Below are 23,513 nucleotides of genomic sequence, written 5' to 3' on the forward strand. Positions count from 1 at the left end.
AGAGCTGCTATAAATATTTTTGTACATGTGGGTCCTTTTCCCATTTTTGTGATCTCTTTGGAATACAGACCTGGAAGTGGGATTGCTGGGTCAGAGGGTATGCACAGTTTTATAGCCCTTTGGGCATCCCACCAAGATTTTTTTAAATACATACCCAGAAAATGGAAACAAGAACAGCCCATAACAGGAGAAATGCAAAAGAAAAGCGTGGTCCACCTTTTCCTGCCCCAAATGTGAAGAGTTCTTGTGTAAAGAAGAGCAGCTTTCCCCTTTGACAAGACCTTCCATTTTCTGCTGTGTCTGTCCCTTGAGGGAAGAAGAGGAAAGATAATGGGGAACAGAACTTCCATCTTATTCTGTGCTGTCTCCTGCCTAATCTCATGGTACACTCCCTTCTCTCTTCTGACACTGCCACCACTCTAGTATAGGCCCTCATCACCTCATGCCTGGATTATTGCAATAGTATGCTGGATCTGTCTGCCTGGAGTCTTTCCCTGCTCCTCCCACATTCAGCCACTAATGAGATTTTCCTGAAGCACAGGTCTGGTGTCAGCCCTCTACTCAAATTCCAGTAGCTCCCTGTCACCTCCAGGATAAAAAAAAAAAAATCCTGTTTGGCATTAAAAGCCCTCATAAAGCCCTGATAAAGCCTATCATCCCCCTTCCCCACCCAGATTCCTTTATCTTACTCCCTGCCACCTATTTTTAGATCTAGCTTGTTTCTATATATTTGTTTACTTATTGTCTCTTCCATTAGATTGTGAGCTCCATAAGGCAAGGACTGTCTTTTGTTTCTTTTTGTATCCCCAGTGCTTAACACAGATATGGGCACATAGTAGATGCTTAATAAATGTTTATTGACCCACTCAAGTGGTCATAGAAGAATAGTATCTCAATATGTTTTTGACCATATACTATTAGAAGTCTTTTGCATGTGTAGAATCTTTGCATATAGAAGAACGATTATGGATGGGGGGGGGGAATCTTTGTAGCAAACATCTGATAAAATTCTGATATCCCAATTCTATAGGGAATTTACATAAGTTTATAAGCTCAAATATTTTCCCAGCATGTAAATGGTCAGAAGATATAAACAGTTTTCAGAAGAGGGAATGCATACTATCAACAAATATATGAAGTAAGTGTTTTCTGTATCACTTATAATAAAATCAGTGCAAAGTAAAACAACATTACATCACCTCGAACCCATCAAATTGACCAAGATGATAAAAAGTTGAAATTATGTTGGAGAGGCTACCTTCCAAAAGACAGACTAATAATAATTCACTGTTGGTAGAATAGTTCTACGAAATTTATGCTCCCAGGAAGTCAGTCACAGAGATGTCCTGTATGTGTACCAAACATTCACAGCAGCACTCTTTGCAGTAGCAAACATGTAGAAACAAACTGGGAAATATGTGAACAGATTATAGTATATGAACAATGAAATGTTATTGTACCACAAGATATGAATACAGTGAAACATGGGAAGAATTGTGTGAACTGATGCAGAGTGAAGAAAGAAGAACCAAAAGAACAGTATACTCAAGAACTCAGATTGATTTGGATATGCCCTTCACTGATATAGTTGGAAGCACATCCATGCCTGCCCATCATGTCTTGACTCTTGACCATATGATAGGTGAAAACAGTACTAAAAGATGACGAAATCTAGTCCAAAGACAATGGCCATTGTGGAAGATGGCTTAACTTTTTCTAAAGGACAGTACTTGGGGGAAGAGGGGAACATTATTTCTTGAAAAGTTGTGGTTATGTCACAACAAAGTATATTAAGAACAATTTTTTTTAAAAAGAAAATTATCAAAAATGGTAAAGCTGTCAATGAGCTGAGACTGGCAAGGAAAATTAAGGACAAACAAAATAGTTTTATTTATCCTTTATTTATCCAAAGGATCCTCGATCCTTTGATCAAGAAAAAGGATCAAAGCAGTGATATGACCAATGGACTTTGAATATAAAGCAATACTGCTCAGTTCTTTTTACTCTATTGAGAATAGTCTTTGTACTGAAAGGGGTAGAACAAAAATGACTAACGTAGAAGTGATATCCAAGACAATATTAATAACTAGCACTTAGGTAAGCACTTGTTTGCAAAGTGCTTTACTTATGTTACTCCATTTGATCTTTACAACAACCCTGTGAGCTAAGTGCTGTTATTTTCTCCATCTTACAGATGAGGAAACCAAGGCTGAAAGAGGTTGGGTTGCTTGTTTAGGGTCACTCAGCTAGTAAGTTTCTGAGGAAGGATTTAAATGCAGGTCTTCCTAAATCCAAAGCCAACACTTTGCTGTGCTACCTAGAAAGTACCTGCCCTTAATAAGTTCAGGTCTCAATCCCAAATTAAATATGTTCTCAAGTATTAAAAGCACTGGCAGATACTATTGCTAAGCCCCTTTCACAGACCTTTAAAGAATTATAGGTAATGGTAGAGGTAGCCTTTGCCACAATTAAAGACAAGGGCAGAGCAGCACCCAATGCAGGGCAGCACAAGAAACAAGGCCCAGCCCTGCATCCAGGTATCACAATCCTGAACTGTAGTAAGGAAACAAGGTCAAGCAATATAGAAGCCTTCATACTAGGAACCTAGTAGGGCCTCCCCCACACACTTTAGAAGAAGTATATGCACACAGTTTGATCCATGCACAAGCCTCCAATCTATAAACTGAGGCTAGAGGTATGAAGAAACAGAAGAAAATACCAAACACAATGAAAAAATAGTTTGGATTGAATGAAATCCAAGGAGCAAACCAAGAGTAGTAGTGTTATAAAAATAAAATAAAATCCTTCAAAAATAGAACCAGTCATAGCAGAATAACCTCATTTCCTTTATAGACTGCTAAATCAGGACCATCCTGTAGATAATTTTCCTAGATTTGACATTTGACGCAATCTCCCTTGCTATACTTTGGAAAAGATGAAGAGATATGAGTTAGATGATAATATAAGATGAATTCAGGACTGATTGAATGACTGGATCCAAATTGTAATCATTTGTAATCAGCTTGGGAGGAAGTGTCCAGTGATGTGCTTTGAGGTGCTGATCTTAGACCTGTGCTGTTCACCATTTTTATTGTTGGCCTGGAAGAAGGCATAGATGATATGCTTATCAAATTTACATATGACACAAACCTGGAGGGATAGCTAACACATTGGATCCAAAAAGATCTTGCAAAATAAAACATTTGGCCAAACCTATTAAGTTGAAAATTAGTAGTAATAAATGTCTTACACCTGGGTTTTTTTAGTCATGTGCAAGAAAGATTAGAGTTTATCTTAGAAAGATCTGGTGATTTTAGTGGAATGCAAGCTCAGTGTAATTCAGCAATGTGCCAGCCCAAAAAACTGATATATTTGTGGTCTGCATTAAGAGATGTATAATATCCACGTTAGACTATATATGGAATATTGTGTTCAGTTCTAGAGCTCATGCTTTAGAAAAGACGTCAATTCCCTGGAGAATATCAAGAGGAAAGCAACAAGCTAGTGAAGCACCTGGAGATAATGCCATAGCAGTACCAGTTTAAGAAACTGGTAATATTTAGTACAGAGAAGAGAAAACTTAGGAGGGGCATGATAGCTATGTTCAGATATTTAAAGGGTTGTCATGTGGAAGAGGCATCCTTCTCCCTAGAGCAAAACTAGAACAATGGGTGGAAAGTACAAAGAGGTAAATTGAGTCTTGAGGTAACAATTAGATCTATCCAGAGGTAAAATATGCTCCTTCAGGAGATAGGAAATTCCCCCTTATTGGAGAGTCTCAGGTGAAGACCAAATGATTTCTTGTCAAGTAGTTATTTAGCCTTTTATTAAGGTGAAAATTTTTTTTCAAGTACTGGTTGGACTAGATAGTGTCTGGGGTCTTCCTGTGAATAAATGATTTCCTAGGTCCCTATGATCCTTGGATTGTACAAAGCTCAGCATGAAAACAACTTCAAGGAATACTTTCTATAGATGGCACTGTGCAGTTAGCTATGAGAAGAAGAGACAGGTAGGTATGAGAAGAAGTGTTTAAACAGTCTTTTAACACTTGAGAGAACTGAATAGAATCTCAGAAAATTTCTTTAGGAAATTTGCAAGCAAATTGAATTCTGTGTATTTTGTCATAGTGTCTCTATATAGTTCATATATATCTCCATGATTATTGTTCATATGTATCGTCTACCCTTATCAACCCCAACCATCTTTGATCATGTCATTACTCATAGTTTTATATTGATTTAGCACTTTTTCATGTTTCTTTATGTTTTCATGTATTTCTTATATGTTTATTCTCTTTCATTTGAAAAGCCCCTTCGTGGAGGCATATGGTATATCACATTATATCTCTCCAATGATATCCTCCTAAACAGTATCCTAAATGAGGACATTTTGTGAATAATGTTTAATTGATTCCTCGTTTTAAATGGAGGTATCAAGAGGAAAGGAAGCATAATGTATGTATATTCTATACAGTATTCACCAATCACACTTTGGAAAATTCCCCACAATTTAAAAATGGATCTCCTTTAAGCCTATCTACATCCAGACCTCTTTATAACAGCTTCACAGTGCACTGATAACTGCCCCCTCTCCCTCCCCAAAGGAACTTTGTGTTAAAACATCATGTATTCCTGGTCCGGAACTGGGAGAAAATCAGACAGAAGCAAGAGGAGGTAAAACACACCAGTGACAATATCCACTCGGCTTCCTTGTACACCCGCTGGAATGGTATCTGCCGAGATGATGGAAACATCAAATCTGGTGAGACATGGGTGGGGATCCATTTATGTCCCAGAAGGCTGACCAGAACATAGTTTCTTCAAATAAAGCTTACTTCTTCAAGGGAATAGTCAGTACCAGATTCTAGAAAATGGATAGAAAAGTTGGTACCAAGGTCCATTTATTAGCATGAGTGAATAATGTTCTGTCACAATCCTATAGCATACCTGCCTATGCTTTAATGAGTTGGATCGCACCCTTTCATGTCAGTCTCCCCACTACCACCCTATAACCTAAAATATTTGCCTAAGAGAGGAGAGACTCTGAATTGTATCTAGATATAATGAAGGGGTAGGAGGAATGGCTCTTGTGTAGCAGTTGATAGGCTGTTTTTCTCATTCAAATCAATATACAACTTTTAAGTTTGTTTTTCTTTCCTTTCACATAGAAGATAGTTGTCTTGTCATTCTTGAGTGGCAGACATAGCTGAGTTCAGAATTGTTCTTGAGATAGACTGAATGTAGAATAACTGGCATGTCCAAATAACCATTTAACTAGAATAAAAATGTTCAGGGTCACCATTCTCTTCCGTTCCTTCTTGGGTTTCCTAAGAGTGCTAGTGTCAGTTTTAAATTACTAATCAACATACTTAGCATTCATTGGGAACATCACTTTTTTCAGTTAGCTACTCTGCAATATTCCCAGAAAATTGAGAAAAGAGGTTGTCTATGGGTATTTGTTCCAAAGGGTTTTTTGTTTGTCTTTCTTTTCCAGTGTTTGGAGGGGGGAGAGTAGAAGGGAAAGAAGGTGGATTTTCATTAAATGTGGGGGAGTGGGAGGAGTATTCTTTCTGGTACGTAAGAGAATATACTGAGCAAGTCCTAAATATTTTCAAAACTTTGCCCAGAACCTCAAGGTAGTCTGTTTTTCTACTTTTAACAAGTTTCACATCAACGAAGTGGCTAAAATCCATGTTAACTCCCATGATTTGCCTTTCCAATAAACTCCAGTATATCTTGCATTCTGGAAAGAAAGAAAGAAAGAGAGAGAGAAAAAGAAAGAGAGAAAGAAAGAAAGAAGCCTCCTGAAGCTACTGAATCTTCTGAAACAAACCAAGAGAAATGTGAAATAAGTGGAAGGAATTCGAGCTCAACACTGAATGAAATTTGTCTCCTTTTTTGCCTTTCCAGATGTCTTCATGACCCAGTTCTCCGCCTTGCAGACAGCCCGCTCAGTAAGGACAAGGAGATTGGCAGCTGCCGAGGAGAACATCGAAGTGGCCCGTGCAGCGCGCCTGGCCCAGATATTCAAAGAGATATGTGACAGCATCATCTCTTACAAAGGTGACCAGATCCCCAAGAAAAGTTTCTTTCCCTCTTATCTTCATATCATGTTCCCTTTTTCACATCATCTGCCTCAAAACCAAAGTTGCCATAATAATGCCTTGCATTTCTGTTGCACAATAAAGTTTACAAAGTGCTTTCCCACACATTATCTCATTTGATCTTCACAATAGTCCTTTGAGGTTTTATAAAACAGATCTTTCACTTGTATTCAAATAATATTTGAAGTGTACACACTTAGAGATATTATTGTTGTATAATAATTCAGAATTTTCTGATATATAATTACCTGATAGCAATAAAATGTTAACATAGACTTAAAATACATATATATGCATATAAATAATAACTATTTTTAAAAAACAAAATATATTTTGTAGGATCATTTTCTGTAGAGTAAAAATTGCCATCATTTTTCCATTTAAATCATAACAAGATCATTTTCTGCCCTGCTAGGATAAAAAGAAATATTCTTTTCTAAATTCTATGTACTCTCTTGCACCAATGATATGTTGGCTCTATATGTCTCTGTTCTACCTAATAGAGTCCCAGACCATCAGTTTTCTTATTAGATCTGATTTTTAGATCTAACCATTAGATCTAATTTTCAGTTTAGACAGTCCTCCATCAATAGCTGTATCACAACCTGGTAGAGTATAACTATCCCCTCTGCAGCCTTTCTGAGCCAAATGCTGACAAACTATTTGATATTTTCCAACTTTGCCCATTCTAACCAATTGGCAGGCAGAATATCTTTTCTCAATGGATATAGTTAATGTCAGCGATAGTTTTGGGGTCCTCATTTTACCGGTGAGGCATTTGAGGCTCAGAGAGGTTCAGTGGCTTGCTCATTGTCACACAGGTAATAAGTGGCAAAGTTGGAACTTTTACCTGAATCTTCTGATTCAAGGTTCATTGATTTTTCCTCTTTTTTACATTGTAATAATATGAACTTTGGGTTCATTAAAATTCTTCTTGCATATCGGAACCTAGAGGGCAAGGACTTTGAGCAAAGATTCACTATGTCTATATGTATCTATATTCACTTCCCACCTCCAAAAGAACTTCATTATGATAGGTAACCTGTTGCTAGAAATTACATTCTTGGACTGTGGGCCTAGCACAAGTTGATAGAGGCCCCTCTACTTTGTTTTCTATAGTTTCACAGAATGCGGCAACAAATCAACAAATGAAAAGATAGGCTATACACACAGTAAAAGAAAGCCCCAACACAAATTGCCATTTTGCTTTCAAGGTTTCATACGCACATCTTCATCTCCATGATCTTCTTTCAGATTTCAGGCTCTTTAAGGAGTGGGAAGCCTTGTGTGTTATTTTGATGGGTTTTTTATGAGCTTAGGTTGAGTTTTTCTGGCAAGGAGGATGATTGTTTTGAGGTGGAGAAAAGAAATGGAAGGGTAATTGCTGCTTTTTGCAGTTCATGATTGGCCTTTCTCCTTCTTCTTGCCTGTCCTCCCACATAGAACAAAGAACCTGGGAGGAACTTAGGTCTTCTCTTCTATTTCCTCTGTGTGTCCTTCCTTTTTGCTACTTTTATAACCCAACTCTCACTGGCGCAAAAGAGAAGCAAATGAATAGAAAGAAAAGGGGGCCAGCTTGCCTTAAGGTACAAAGTTACATAGCATCCCCCTTTGCTTCTTTCACGTTCCTAACAAATGTCACCATCTTAGCATCAGTTCCCTTCATCTGAGACTGGGAGAGTGGTTAGAAAGAAAGTAGCTGAGGACATAAGCCATATCTGGAGATAGAACAGTGGATTTTCTTTATCTCTGGAGGAACTTTGAGAAATTGAATGAATTAACAAATAAATTCATATTATAACAAAAGTATATCTTTTTTTCTACACAGATATTATTTGTTACATGGACACACAGTTCAAAAAATATTCAGTGTCCTAGATTTTTCATTATGAAGGACTTGATTTTCTCATATCAACCAAGTACTATTAACTACAGGCCCCCGATCAGGACTTGGAAATAGTCTTTGTTATAAATTACATTTCATTATAACAGTACTACTTCTTCAGGGATTTGACCAATATATATAACTAGTCCATTTTAGAAAGTGACCTCACCATGCTCCAGAAATCTTATGAAAGGAACTCCAGATTCTTCCTTTATAGTCTGCCTCTCACTTTTAATAGGAAGTTTTTCCTACTGTTAAACTAAAATTCCTCATGCTGCAATTAAAACTCATTTTTTTCTTAGTCTTTTTTTTTTTGGGGGGGGGGGCAAGGTAATTGGGGTTAAGTGATTTGCCCAGAGTCACACAGCTAGTAAGTGTTATGTGTCTGAGGCCAGAATTGAATTCAGGTCCTCTTCACTCCAGGGCCAGCACTCTATCAACTGCATCACCTAGCTGCCCCCTCTTTCTTAGTCTTTACACAAACAGACAGCATCAGCATACCTCTATATTTATTCATATTCCTGCATGGACTTGCAGATGCCTTCTAACCTTTGGCCTCAGCAATTCACATTATTGAAAGCTTTCTGGAATTTTTTGTGTGTCTAGAACCCAAAAGGAATTTGAATCTTCCCTGCCGTTTAGTTTCTGGGTCTTCCCCTTATTCAAAAGGAAATTGTACTGTTTCCACAAAGTCCTTCTAATAAACGTTGCCTTCCTTTGCAGATTCCTCCCGACAGGCATTGGCAGCTCCACTGTTGAACCTTCCCCCAAAGAAAAAGTATGTTCACACTTCTCCTGGGGGTTAACCAGGGTATGTGGGGACAGATAGGTGTCCCAAACTGACAGCCCTGGTTTTGTGTTCCAGGAATGCTGATTATTATGAGAAGATATCTGACCCCTTAGATCTCATCACCATTGAGAAGCAGATCCTGACAGGTTATTACAAGACAGTGGAGGCGTTTGATGCTGACATGCTCAAGGTCTTCCGGAATGCTGAGGTGAGGCTGGGTACAGTCCCTGAGATCTCTAAGTTTGAGCTCATGGAAAAGGAATTTGTAGTGAAAGTAACTAAGCCAAAAACACTGGCCCCTTCTTCCTTCAGCTTTCCCTGCTGATTAGTAGGGCAGACCCAGAAGTATGGATTCTGTAGCTCAGCAGTATTTGTTGAACATCTGTATAGAGCATAGTAATTGGGAAGAAACTGCTTTATAAGCCCAATAAAAACCTGTCTTAATACAACTCATTATTACCCAGTTCTGTGTGAATCACAAGTTATGTCATACCCCCAAAAGAAATATCACTGATAGGATAAAAAGCCTGGTATATCATGGTTAGTCTTATACACTGATACCAACACTATAAAGAAATTCCAGAATACTTAGACATGTATTAAAAGCTTAGATATATAGTCCCCGTACAGTATGTTGTAGGGATAATGACTGTGACACGGGAAATGTGTGGAAATCTGTAATAATAAAATAATTAGGGAAGTTCCTTGAAGCAAAAAAAAAAAAAAGTTAAATATTGTGCTCCTAGATGGTGATATTGCTCGGACTTTTGGAAAAGGCAGAAGTAGCCTAGAGCTGTGATCTAAAGGGATCAAAGAATTGTTATCATATGGCAAACCGTAGAAGAGAGATTTTTCTGTGTACGTGGAACATCATTCTGTGCATTAGACAAAAATTTGAAGGCCAAAGAGGAGTAATGGAAACGACTAATCAAAATTTCATAGAATAGAATCCCATTACATGGTTCATTATTTTATGGATTTGGGTCTATCATGAATCAAATCTTACATTAGCATTACATATATTTAAAGCTTCATAAAGTAGTTGTAATCTTGTCCCTTAATGTCAACAATCTGAAATGTATCTTTTTTTTAATCAACTAAGCATTAGGACCACTGACAGAGAATAGTAAGATTTACGTGGTAATCAAAGTGTGTACACTAAATGACTTTGAAGATTACAGCTGCATTTCAATTCATTTCTGTTCAACTTAGGTGAATAGTTACAAAGTGCCTACTAGTGTGCTAAGCACTGTTCCAAAGACATCCTGACCAAAATGGGAGGACAGGACAACTCATCCTCCCACTTTGGGCATACCTGGAAACCAAAACTTAAGGAGACTGAGCTTGGTTTCTCTCTTCTCTCTCTCTTAGAAGTACTATGGGCGCAAGTCCCCAATTGGGAGAGATGTATGTCGACTACGCAAAGCATACTACAATGCACGGCATGAGGCATCAGCTCAAATTGATGAGATTGTGGGGGAAACAGCAAGTGAGGCAGACAGCAGTGAAACTTCAGTCTGTGAAAAGGAAAATGGGCACGAGAAGGATGATGATGTTATCCGCTGTATCTGCGGCCTCTACAAGGATGAAGGCCTCATGATCCAGTGTGACAAGTGCATGGTAAGAAGATTCAGGACAGAAAAATTTCTGATCTGTAAGGTGGTGTGTTTTCAAGCAACAAACCCCTGCCTCTTTATTTGACTTAGATACACTACAAATCAGTCTGTTGTTTCCCTGTGTATTATGGCTGTATAAAGTTTTGCAACATCCGTCAATATTCATCCTCCTTTCCCATTCATTTCGGCAAACATTCACTAAAGGCCTTCTGTATGCAAGGCACTTCTACACATGCCTCTGTACCCTTCACTTTCTGTACTCTTTTGTGAAGGGAAACTAGATTAGTGAGTTTGTGTTAAAAGCGAAGTTGGAAGAATAATCAGTAAATATGAGGAATAGTACTAACATTTCAACCTGAAAAATATGTAAGAGCAAGTAACAACTTGTGTAGACGTGTGAGACATATATAGATAGTATGCAAATGTATAAATGATATTATGGCTACCTATTTCATATCCTTAAGAAAATTATAGTGGTAAATGCCACTCTCCAAAATAGTAGTAGTTTGGGACAATAGTCATTTGTCTCCATTCTTTATTTCCTTCATTTTATTTGCACAGATTTACAACTTACCAGGCTCTTGTCAATGGTAGCATGATATGGTGGGGAAATGGTTAGAACTGGAATCAGGAGAGCCCTGAATTCAAATCCTAGCTCCAGTATTTACTGGCTGTGTGATCTTAGACAAGTCATCACCCTCTTTTGGCTTCAGTTTCCTCTTCTGGAAAAAATGAGAATAATAATATTTGGGCCAGATATCTTGCAGGATTGTTATGAGTAAGGAAAGCCTTTTGTAAACTTTAAAGTACTCTAGAAATCTGACTTGTTCTTATGCATTTATACCTTTATATTAAATTTATACCTTTATATTAAATATTTTCATGCTTTCATTCTTTCAGTGTGTGCCACTCTGCTTCTATCTCCCCAGCTCATTCCCTTAATTCCTGGGTACGTTTTTTTGTTTTGTTTTTTTTGACTGTCTTAATGAATGTTCTTGCTACTACCAAACAGGAAGAAAGAATCCTAAGATGCTAGGCCTGGTTGGCTCTGTTGCCAGGGCTTTGCTCAACAAATCTGAGACCCTTCTTCACTAATTTCAGCATTTCTCTGCAGGTGTGGCAGCACTGTGATTGCATGGGAGTGAACTCAGATGTGGAGCACTACCTGTGTGAACAATGTGATCCAAGGCCTGTGGACAGGGTAAGCAACCTTATTTCAGTATTCTGTGACCTTCTAGCAAGGGATGTGACGTATATGACCTTATCTCGTCTTCACCCCTACTATGCTTTTAAATTCCTGGGCCTCATTTGTGCAGTATGATAATCCCACTTCTCCATTGCTTAGAAATGTATTCAGAGAGAGAAAATACTTAAGAGGTCTTTGGAAAAAAGGTAATAGTTACAAATAACTATCTGTATGAAGAGACAGGAGAGCAATACCTTGAGTAACCTAAAGCAGTAAATAATCTAAAATCATTCATATTTTATTAATAATTACATTTAATGATTTTTCCAGCAAATTTACCTTTGCCATTATGTTTTGCTTAGACTTGTTAAAATAATCTTGCATTCCCTCAAATAAGAATAGGGCTCCGTAAGTGTACTGGATAACAGGGATAATTTGCTTTTGATGTACCACAGTTAATCTTGAAGTTTGGTATTGATGATACTGTATTGTCATATAACCAACCACAGAGCACAGCTTCATTAACAGCTTGATAGTCTGAATTTTAACACTCAGTTACCATTGCCTATTCTATAGTGAAATTTGTTAGGGAACAAGAATACTTAGAACTTTCAAAACTTCGAGTTTCAGGGTTATACCTAAGCACCCTGGAGATGGCATGAGGGCTGCTCATATTTTTCAGCGTTCATTCATTCAGTCTCTAACCACATTCTGCCACAACAGGATCCTTTCCATTTCTATTGGTCCCTGAAAAAAGGTTCTATTGCCTTGGATAAAGACTGAACACCTAAGGCTTCTGGGATTTTCATAGCAGGAATTTTAATGTTTAAGTCATCTCCTGCTTTCAAACAGCTTTTCTACAATCCACATATATTAGAGAATTTCCTATTCTAAAATACCTCCAAGAAAGGAGATGCTACCCTTTCCTTTATTTAATTCCATACCTGACAGTAGAAAAAGCTCATTTGTAGTCTCAGTACCTTCTATACCTATCTTATTTCTTCTTGTTTCAAAGAGAGAACAAGTGGCTACCACTTGCTTAATATGTCCCTTTGAGACATAGACTTGTTAGATCTATCTTCAGCCTTTCTTCCAAGCTAAATCCATGCTTTAATCTTTCCTCAGAAGTTCACTTTTCAAAAGTGAGTTTGAAAATTCTCTTAGTCAACCCCTAATGGATTACTATAACTGAGCTTAAATGTTTGGTAGGCAGGGAGTACAAATCTTAGTTTCTTACCTCTCTTTAGTGGAACTTAGTAGGTAGGTAGATCAGAATCCCAGCCTTCACATTTTGGATTTCTCTTCTCCCCAGGAGGTACCCATGATACCTCGGCCGCACTATGCCCAGCCTGGCTGTGTCTACTTCATCTGTCTGCTCCGGGATGACCTGCTACTACGTCAAGGTACATGTATGGGACCTGGCCCTATCCTGAGAAGCTTCTAATATTTATGGAGTTGTCTGTTCATCTAAGCTTTCATAATAGTGTTTATAGCTTTTTTCATCGAATTCACATGTTTCAGCTCACTCTTTCCAACATAAAAAAACAATTTGTCCCCATTTTAAAACAAAAAAAGACCTTAAATCTGAGAGGCAAAGAAAAATGAGTCCAGGAAATGGAGATAATTTACTCCATTCCCATGACGTGCAATTGATTTTCACCACTACAAAAATACTATTTAGACACTGCAGCTCTGAGCTTTAGCATTCTCAAAACAATTTCTAGGACTTTTACCCCCCCTCCCCCGCCCCGTTTAGATTTCATCTATGTTATACTCTCTGAGTATAAGCTCATGTAGGGCACTGGATTCATGCCGTTTAACATGGGTGCTTAACAAATGCCAGTGAAAAAAAGTCAACCAACAAATATTTATTAAGCACTCACTGTGTGCCAGGTACAGTGCTTGGCAGTGGTGATACTAGAATTAATTTGGGACAGCTGGATGGCTCCTGACTTAGAGTCAGGAAGACCTAAGTTTGATTCCTGCCTCAGATACTTAGTAACTCTGTGACCATGAACAAGTCATTCAGCCTCTCGCAGGCTGTTTCCTTGTTTGTAAAATAAAGATAATAATATCACCTATCTCACAGAGCTGTCGTGAGGATCAAATGAGATACATAGGTAAAATTTTGGCAGTTCGGTGGCACAATGGATAGAGAACTAGACTTGGAATCAGGAAGACTTGAGTTCAAATGTGACCTCAGACATTTAATAGCTGTGTGACCTAGGAAAGTCACTGAACTTCATCTGTCTCAGTTCCCTAATCTGCAAAATGGGGATGATAATAATAGCATCTTCTTCTCTGGATTTGTTCTGAGATTAAAATGAAATAATATTTTTAAAATACTTTGCATACTTCAAAGCACTATATAAGTACTAGCTAGCTATTATCCTTACAATGAGCTTTTAATCTAATGGGGGAGAAAGTACATACATATAAAAATAGATACAATATAAATATAAAGAGTGTGAGTGTGTGTGTGACTGTATGTGTGTTTTGTTCATAAGCATTGTCTGTGCTTAATCAAAATTACTTTGGCAAGAGTGTGTTAAATGAACTGTAGTGATGAGAGATTTGAGACAATGAGACTAGGAGACTTATAATAATCTAGGGGAGAGGTGATAAAGCTCTGAATTAAAATGGTAGCTGTGGCAATAATTGTGCCAGTGTACTTTCAGTGATATTACTTAAACATGTATAGTGCCTGGCCATTTATTCTCAGATGGAAATTTATATTAAAACCAAAAATGTTTCTAACCTTTTATTTAAGTAAAAGATAACTTGTACTAATTAATAAGTGAAAACTATTCCACAGATTTTTTAGTTATAGTAACTGCTTATAGCAGTAAATTCAGTTTTATAAAAATTGACATTAAGTGAAATCTGAAATATTTGTGCCTAACAATGACTGTTATTTGAGTTGAGTAGCATTTGGCAGGAATATTAGAAATCTTGTCAGTAAGAGATGATTAGTGTAAAGAAGATCTTGATTGTTGAGTAAAGCTTTTATCTTTAAAAAAAAAAGGTAGCTCTGTGAGTGAAGAGAAGGAGTCATATGTAAAAGATGTTAAGTTAGAGATTTGGCAACTGATTACATTTGTTAAATGAAGGAGAGTGTGAAATCAAGGATAATGCTGAGATTACAAACCTGAGACACTGGAGGGATAATGGTATCTTTACCCATAAATAAGTCAGTTTGGAAGAGGAGAGGGTTTAGGGGAAAAGATAATGAGTTCAGTTTTAGACACGCTGAGTTTAAGATGTCTCTGGGGCATCTAGTTTGAAATAGCCAATAGGCAATTAGTGACACAGGTCTGAAGCTCAAAGGACAGATGGGCTAGATAGGTAGATCTGGGAGACAGCTGCATAGAAATGATAGCTAAACCTTTGGGTTCTGTTGAAGTTACAAAGAAAGAGTATAGAGATGGAGTAGAAAAGCATGCCTAGTCCAGAACCTACAGTTAGACAATTCACATGATGTGAATTATGAGCCAGCAAAGGAGACTGAGAAGGAATGGTCAGATAAGTTACAAGACATATGCAAAGAGCATGAGAGAAGAAACAGAGGCAGTGAAGGTAGACAGTTTTTTCAAGGAGTTTGAGAAAGGGAGGAGAGATGTAGGACAGTAGCATGGGAGAGTCTAGTGAAGTTTTTTTCATATCATCTGAAGTTGTATGTATTCTTCTTTTACTTCGCAGGTGACTGCGTGTACCTGATGCGAGACAGTCGGCGAACCCCTGATGGCCACCCAGTCCGTCAGTCTTATCGATTATTATCTCACATCAACCGAGAAAAACTTGACATCTTCCGCATTGAGAAGCTTTGGAAAAATGAAAAGTATGTTCGTAGGTCCCATTCATGAACCATTTCTGCATAATAACGAGGCACAGAGCTGAATTTTTGCTAGGCTTTTGCTTCAAGCCATCAACCAGATTTCTCTTTCTCTTTCCTGCACATCACTCTGTACCCCAGAGAGGAGCGGTTTGCCTTTGGTCATCATTATTTTCGTCCCCATGAAACCCACCACTCCCCATCACGACGATTTTATCACAATGAGCTGTTTCGAGTGCCACTATATGAAATCATTCCTTTGGAGGCTGTGGTGGGGACCTGTTGCGTTTTGGACCTGTACACATACTGTAAAGGTAAGTACTTGAGGTTAAGCTAATATCATCCAGGCTTCACCCCTTCCTTGACTCAGATTCTCTCCAGTCTACCCCATTAAATGTTTTCTGTGTGTCCTCTATTAAGGATTCTCTAAAGACATCTGGAAAGTTAAAATGAGCTCTCTGCTACTTTCTCTTCCTCCTTACCTAGTACTGCTTCTTAAACATATCACCACCAAATAGAACTACTAAAGAAGCCTGTTCTTCTTGTCTGTTACTCAGAATATCCTAAAGGCAAAGACAAGGGGACAGAAAACAAGGACATCCCAAGAGGCAGAGAATACAGCCCAATTCATACAACTCCATAGAGCTCTGAGGCACTGACATCTGTTACTCATTTTATGAAAACTAAACCCACTTCCTAGATTCTGCCCTATTTTATGTCTATAATTCTTGTCTTGTAACCCTTTTTCTTCATATTGGCTCCCTCCTGCCTTTTCCCCTAAATAATCACTATTCCTGGTTCCTTTCCTACCCAAAATATCCTTAACCCCTTATCCCTCATTTACTTTTTGTATATTCTGGTATCTTTTTTCCCCCTAGTTCCTATTGTGTCATCTGACCCTGGGAACTATTGAACAGTAATGGCTACCTACTTAAGGGACTGACTATGCTACCTATCATCCAGGTGGTGTTTGGGATTTCTGAGCAATGTGGAATAAGGGAGGGTGATGTAGATTGGATCTCTGACAGTGTCTGGGATTTCAGGGAGGCCCAAAGGAGTGAAGGAACAGGACGTATACATCTGTGACTACCGACTTGATAAATCAGCCCACCTGTTCTACAAGATTCACCGGAACCGCTACCCTGTCTGCACCAAGCCCTATGCCTTCGATCACTTCCCCAAGAAGCTCACTCCCAAGAGAGATTTCTCAGTAAGCCTACCTCCTTCCCATTCCACTGAGTGTTAGGCCATAGTAGTTTCCACATGGAATTACAGGTATGGCAATCTTTGAACAGGCATCTCATTTATCTCCTGATTTTAGACCAGGACTATACTTAAGTTATCTCAGGCAAAGGAGATGCTACAAAATTAGTTTACAACAAGGTTTTCCCAAAAACCTCATCCATATATATTAAAGAGGATAACTGTAATTATATTTACTTCACATATGCCTATGTGAGCAATATAGTCTATTCTTAGATTATAATAAAATTAAGTTGTCATTATTTCCAAATTCATTTTCTACCCATCCTTTTCCATTGCCTGAGAATCCACGTCATCAGTGAGAGAACAGGAGGGAAAATAATCTCATTCCTTCACCCAGGACTAATTGGGGATTGCAGGGGGGAGAGACAACCTAACAACCAGAAGATATAAGTAGAGTAGAAAATAAGTGTCCCCAGTTTCAGAAGGATACTGGGGCCCATCAGTAGAAAAGACTGAGAGCTGGTCCCAAAAGTTCCTGGTTTCCAGTCTTTTATTCAGTGCCTTGGAGCACACTGACTCCCTTCTTACCTGTCAAGGGTAAGACATAGGAGATCCAGGGATAAGGACTGGGCCTGTGATTTCATTGATACAGGCAACTCCTAAATGAGAAAACTCCCTCTTCCAATGTAGGTTGGCCTCTTCTCTGCAGCCTAAGTCTTAGAGAACTGCCTAGAGTACTGAGAGGTTGTGACTTGACCAGGGTAACAGAGCCAGTAGACATTAGAGCTAGAACCAGACTCCAGGTAGCTCTTTCTGGCTTTAAGGCCAACTCTTTATCTACTAGACCAGAGGCCAGCAAACTACTGCTGCCTGTTTTTGTAGCATAAAAACTATTCTTAGTTTATGGATAGTACAAAAGTAGGCAGCAGAAGGCCAAACAAGTTTGCCAGCCTCTGCAGTAGACCATTCTGCCTTTCAGAAAGACATTAACCCATTAGAAAATGAAGAGAGCCAGGCCTCTTATCTCATTCTCTTTCTCTCCTCCCTACATTCCTTTCTCTCCTCACCTTGAATTGGGACCAGGTCTTCTCAGTCAGTTTGCCAGTTTCTACATGCTTCTCACCTCTTACTTCTTTTTTGCCACAGCCTCATTATGTTCCAGACAACTACAAGAGGAATGGAGGAAGGTGAGTCGCCCAAAGAAGGAAAGGATCCAAGGAGATGAACTGAGAGCTTAAAAGAGGAATATTAGGACTACCTCATGAGGGATTGGGATCCTTTGTGAAGGTAGCCCAGCCAATGCTATCAAAGAGGAGATTTAAAACAAAGGAGGTGTCATAGTCAAGATCGTTTGGAGATGGCAGAAGAGACTGGGTTAGGAATCCAAATAGACTTAGAATAGTTTCCATTTATGCCCATAAACCTTCTCCACTGCCCTTAGTGTACCAATGTGGATGCCTCTCGTGTCAGGAAAAAGTAGGACCCTGAAGGACAGGAGTTTTAGGTAGGCAGGGATGAGTTTTGTTGCCCACATTATGTTGAAAATATAACAATCTCTTGTACATCCTCCTTTATACTTCCTTATTATTTATTATTTGTGTACATACCTCATCCCCTATATTAGATTCCACACTAAGAACAAGAACTGTGTCATATTTCACCCTTGTACATAACCGTAGTGCTTACTAGAGTACTTTGCATGTACGTATTTATTATTTGCTTTTTGCTGAATTGTCCAGAGGGGAGGAGATGGTACTGGAAGTTGAGCAACCCGTTGTTAGGCAAGCTTTGTAATTTTTCTGTATCTTAGTTTTTTCTTAATGTCAAATGGGTATAGTATTATCTATTTACCTATCTTACAGGGTTGATCAGGATTAAAATGCTTTGGAAAAATTAAAAACACATTATAAATTATCTTTATTGTTAGGTTGTTGATATGGTAAAATTGTGTTTAATTGACTCGGGATAGTGAAATAAACTGCCCCACCACTATTCTGGGTTTTTGTTGTATTCTTTAGTGTCTCTAATCTCCCTATGCCTTCTAGGGATGAATTCTTCCAATATTATAAATAGGAAACCAAGGTCCAGAGAACGTCAGTAAATTGCTCAACATATCACATCAAGTCAGGAACAAAACTAGGATCAGCTGAGGTAGGGAGGAGAGAATCAGGTATCCTGTCCCCAAATCCAGTGGAATCTGTGAAGCCCAGGCTTCTGCTCCAGCTTTGTTTCTTTATTCCCTCTTCATGCTTTTCCACTATGTTGCTGAGCTTAAACTGATCTTGTGGATCCTCCTTGTAGGTCATCCTGGAAGACAGAACGTTCAAAGCCACCCATCAAGGACTTAGGCCAAGAGGATGATGCCCTCCCACTCATTGAAGAAGTACTGGCCAATCAAGAACAAGCAGCCAATGAGATGCCCACCCTGGAGGAACCTGATCGGGAGGTAGCATCTGGTGAAACAACAGAAGGTGAAAAGAAAGCAGATGAAGGTAGACAGGAGCCTCAGAGGTCCTGCACACCTGAAGAGAGGCGACACAGCCAACGGGAACGACTCAACCAGATTCTGCTCAACCTTCTTGAGAAGATCCCTGGGAAAAATGGTAAGAATGATGAGAATTAGCCTCTGTAGCTTAAAGCAGACATATAAAATATTAGAAATGGGCCATAAAAGAGCAGAATAGTTAATTAAGGGAATCAGGATTGTTTCTTCCAGAAAAAAAAAGTGTTTAAAGATGGCCAGTGTGGGATGGTCACTCAAAGAAGTACACACACAGACACACACAAAGACACACACACACACACACACACACACACACACACACACACACACTGAGAAAGACCACCAGCAAAATGTCACAGTGAAATAAAGACTGACATAGTAAAGACTTTTTGCTCCTAGGAAAGAACCAGTCCTTTAGAAATAAAAGGTATTTGGGATAAGAAGGTGGTAAATTAAGGGAATTGTCTTTTACTAAAAATCAGAAAGTACGGAAAACAGCATGTATACCATACCCATCTCTACTTCATTCTTCTCCTCATGGAACGATGACTGTAGTCTCAAGTTTCCTATATGACCCTTTATAAAAACTAGCTGCCATCTTCTGGTTATATTTTGGAGGTAAGGTCATTTTTACATCCCTCAAGACCTTCTGATAAGAGAAAGGCCAATCCATTTGTGCCTAGAGACATGGACCATTTCACTGATACATAGAGGTGGGGTGAAAAAAGCTGAGAAGTTTGAAGGAGGAAAACTCTTTGGTGTTGTCAGCACCTGACTGACTTCCATGGCTCTCTTTTTAGCCATCGATGTGACATACTTGCTGGAGGAAGGATCAGGAAGAAAGCTTCGGAGACGTACTCTGCTTATCCCAGAAAGCAGCTTCCGAAAGTGACCATCAGGGGCCAGACCTCAAGCTGCTGGGACCCATTGAGGGCCAGTCAACCCAGCCTCCTGACCCAGCTTCCACTTGAGTGTAAACAGGGATAAGATTAAGACCATGAAGCTGACATTAGGTACTGAATGGAGAAGATGAAAGGGAGAGCTGTCTAAGACAGTCTAGCTTAATTTATTTTACTCTCCACATCCCAGCCAGAGGAAAACTAATAGAGGGTTAGAACAGGGAAAGGGTTGCACATTCGAGCCTATTGGCACTTTTGCACCCCCTTTCCTTAGACCTGGGTTTTCTTGCATCCTTCTCCAACCTTATGGGCACTGCCTGAAGGCATCCCTGACTCAAAGTCCATTGTCCCCCCCCCCAGCCATCCTTATGCTCCTAGAGCTCCCACAGGGACCCATAAAAGACATAGTGGCCAGCATTTCCTCCCAGCTACAAAAAAATAAAGTTTTTCTTCCCTCCTTAACCCAACTAGTTCAAAGTAAAATATAAGTTGACGGTCTAAAGCACTTGTAACTACCACCCACTTCCTTCCCCCTTATTTTGACTTGTCCCCCCACCCCACGAACCATGGGATCTTGGCATAAGGAGAGCCCCCAGGGGATCAAGAAGGAGGTGGGCACATCAAGTGTAATTATAATTGTTTTGCCCTTTGTTTCCTATAGACCAGATTTTTTCTTTCCTAAAGGGATGGCCAGGCCCCGCCAGCACACGTATTATTTGTTTTTGATGCGCTGTGGTTCTTGTGTGTCTGCTGTGCTGTGCGAATGGATATCCGTTTAAAAAAAAAATTTTTTAAAAACACAAATGAAAAAACTCTAATCCAACCCCCATGTCACTACATGAAATGTCAAGCAGTATTCAACTACCAGAGTATTTGTTGTGAGCTGTAGATTATCAACTGAAAACACTACTCTTGTGTTCTTAACTGTACAGTCAAATTATCCATCTCTTAAAGAGACAGTGTGTATTTCTCTGCTCTCAGTCACATCTCTACTTCCCTTTACCATCGTGAATGTCTAAGATGAAGTTGGTTTAGGGGCTCCCCTACCCAAGCACCTCTCTTTCTTCCCATTTTCCTTCTGGTCAGGGGTTACTAGAATACACTGTCTCTTTAAAAAAAAAAATTTTTTTTAAGCTTTGCTTTGTTGTCCTTTCAGACGTACATATGCATATACGTTTTAGATGTTCTTATAAGAAAAAAAGATCGTTTTTAAATGTGCCAAGTTGTATATATATATATATATATATCTGCTGCGTGATTGGTAAGCAATACAATAGTTAACTTGTCCCTATTCCTTTTTTTAAATATTGGACCAATGCAGTCCTAATTGTACATTTCCCCTTATAATGACAACTCTCTCTCTCTCTCTGATTCCTTTAGGTAGAACATTGACTTTCCTCTCCTCCCCTATTTCATTGAATCTTTTTTTTTCCTTTTTTTCTCCTTTCCGTGTCAATCTTGAAGAAAAAAAAATAAAACAAAAGATACAGGGGATACAAAAATCCCCCTCAAGCAGAGAAAAAGCAGAATAAATATTTTATTAAAAAAAAATAAGAGAGAAATAAGAAAATAGTTTGGAGTATTTTCTTACTGTAGAGAAGCACTGTACATTACTAAGAGACCTGGGTATAAAATACTCACGTGTGGAGTTGGAAAAATCGCATGTCCAAGCCCATTTGGGTGGTTTCTTTTGGTTTTCGTTGTTGGGGGAGGGGGGGTTGGGGAGGGATGGTAGGGGAACTTGGGGGGGTGGTCTCCTTTTAGTCAAAAGCAGGAAAATGACAAGAAAGAGAAGATAAAATTCATTGTCTCCTTTAATGGTGTTAAACACTTAAAAAAACACAAAAGAAAAAAACTTTGTAAAATGCAAAACAGAAGCAAAAGACACTACGCTCTGTCATTTTATCTTTCTTTTGTTGAAAGACTAAAAACCGAAACGTTTTTTAGACAATCAAATGTTAGGTAAGTGCAAAAACTTGTTTTTTCTTACTGGTGTAGAAATTAATGCCTTTTTTTATTTTTCGGTTATTTTATAATAACGGAAATAAAAAGAACCCCCAACTGTTGGGTGGGTTTTGGTGTTTGAAACACGGGGCGAAGCACTACATTACTGCAAATAGATACGGATTTAGTCTGCATGTTTGTAGGCTGTGTGATTGCTGAAAATATAAATGCTGCTAATATATTTCCTTTTTACAAAAGCATATCTAAATAGATGATTGTTTTGATGTTAATCTTTGTAAATTATGTATTACCAATTTTAACATTGGATGTAATTGCATAAAAAGCTTGCATCTCAATCCTTGAAAGTCTAGTATTAAATGGAAAAACTTTTCCTAACTGTGGAGTGGTGAGCTTTCCATTTTTTTCCCCTTTTCTCTCTTTTCCCTTCCATCTGATGCCAGGTGGGAAAGGATTTCTAACCAGGCTCAGAACCTCTTATTCCTCCCCCCAGTTTTCGGGGGAAACTTCTGCCAATGTCAAGGACCAGAGGTATGAAAAGTCTTATCCTCTGGATCACTCCCACTTCTACCTCTGCTACTATAAGAAAATGTTCATATGAATGACAACTAATGGAAGAGAGATGGATCAGAACCCCAGAAAAGACTTCTGAAGCCATAAAAAACGACCTCTATAGGGCATAGGGGGCTTATAATAAGTGGGGATTGAAATTATGCCCAGGTTAGTCATAGAACTGGTGCTCAAGTAAATAAATGTTGATAATTCTATGCATCTGTGATCTTATAGGTGTGAGTGCTTCCCTTCAAAGACCTATATAAATGTGGCTGCTGTTAAGGTCTAGTCATAAGAATGCTAGACCCAAAAGATTCGAACTCTACCACTTAGTAATTGTTAGAACTTGAGAAACTCATAGAGTCCTCTGGTTCTCACAGAACATATGGTCTTTAACTTGACATGATTACAATTTTCTCAGAGGTAAAGGAAGCAACAAAGCAAACTACTTCAAACCATAAAGGAAGAGGGCAGGTTGGAGAAGAGAAAGTGATGGGAACCCTGAGAGAAAAACATTGACATCTTAGAATTTGGTAGTCCAGGAAAAGACAGCTTGCCATCGTAGAATTAAAGAATCTCAGCCTTGGTAGAGACTTCAGAGGTTATCTAATCCAGTAGTTACCTAAACAGGAATCTCTCCACTATAATTATTCCTCCAGAGGTGGCTCGTTCCACTTTTAGACATATCGTTAGAGCCAATAATTACATTAGGAAGTTTTTCCATAAATGAATTTCAAATCAACCTCTTTGCTACTTCCATCTAGAGAATATTGGCAATATTATATGGCCCTCATTCCAGTTCAGAAAGAAATCTAAGAAAAATGAGGAGTATTTAGATTTTCTTTTTAGACAATAGAAATAAATTTGCTGATAGTCAAATGTGGGGCGGGGCACAGAATGAAAACACTGAATTCTAATCACTGGTTTTGTAAGCAGACTTTTTAGAAGTTCAGAGAATTACGTGTGATGCCATAGCTTT

The 23,513-nt window shown here is 38.6% G+C and overlaps 1 protein-coding gene across 2 annotated transcripts in view; it reads left to right on the top strand.

Moving 5' to 3' along the window:
* ASH1L (ASH1 like histone lysine methyltransferase) overlaps nucleotides 1–21,724 on the top strand; it is a 244,442-nt gene extending 222,718 nt beyond the window's left edge. For both annotated transcript variants that reach the window (XM_027871093.1, XM_027871092.1), the window contains exons 16-28: nucleotides 4,604–4,761; nucleotides 5,910–6,062; nucleotides 8,712–8,766; nucleotides 8,854–8,986; nucleotides 10,150–10,398; nucleotides 11,509–11,595; nucleotides 12,893–12,983; nucleotides 15,280–15,418; nucleotides 15,554–15,726; nucleotides 16,456–16,622; nucleotides 17,765–17,805; nucleotides 18,920–19,221; nucleotides 19,922–21,724. In XM_027871093.1, coding sequence (XP_027726894.1) covers nucleotides 4,604–4,761; nucleotides 5,910–6,062; nucleotides 8,712–8,766; nucleotides 8,854–8,986; nucleotides 10,150–10,398; nucleotides 11,509–11,595; nucleotides 12,893–12,983; nucleotides 15,280–15,418; nucleotides 15,554–15,726; nucleotides 16,456–16,622; nucleotides 17,765–17,805; nucleotides 18,920–19,221; nucleotides 19,922–20,013 — 1,840 coding nt within the window. In that variant the 3' untranslated portion in view covers nucleotides 20,014–21,724. The remainder of the gene's footprint in view (nucleotides 1–4,603; nucleotides 4,762–5,909; nucleotides 6,063–8,711; nucleotides 8,767–8,853; nucleotides 8,987–10,149; nucleotides 10,399–11,508; nucleotides 11,596–12,892; nucleotides 12,984–15,279; nucleotides 15,419–15,553; nucleotides 15,727–16,455; nucleotides 16,623–17,764; nucleotides 17,806–18,919; nucleotides 19,222–19,921) is intronic.
* Nucleotides 21,725–23,513: the final 1,789 nt, after the last annotated feature.

The sequence above is a fragment of the Vombatus ursinus genome, unplaced genomic scaffold (genome assembly GCF_900497805.2).
Source record: "Vombatus ursinus unplaced genomic scaffold, bare-nosed wombat genome assembly UNPS02014798.1, whole genome shotgun sequence".
In the NCBI taxonomy this organism is placed as follows: domain Eukaryota; kingdom Metazoa; phylum Chordata; class Mammalia; order Diprotodontia; family Vombatidae; genus Vombatus; species Vombatus ursinus.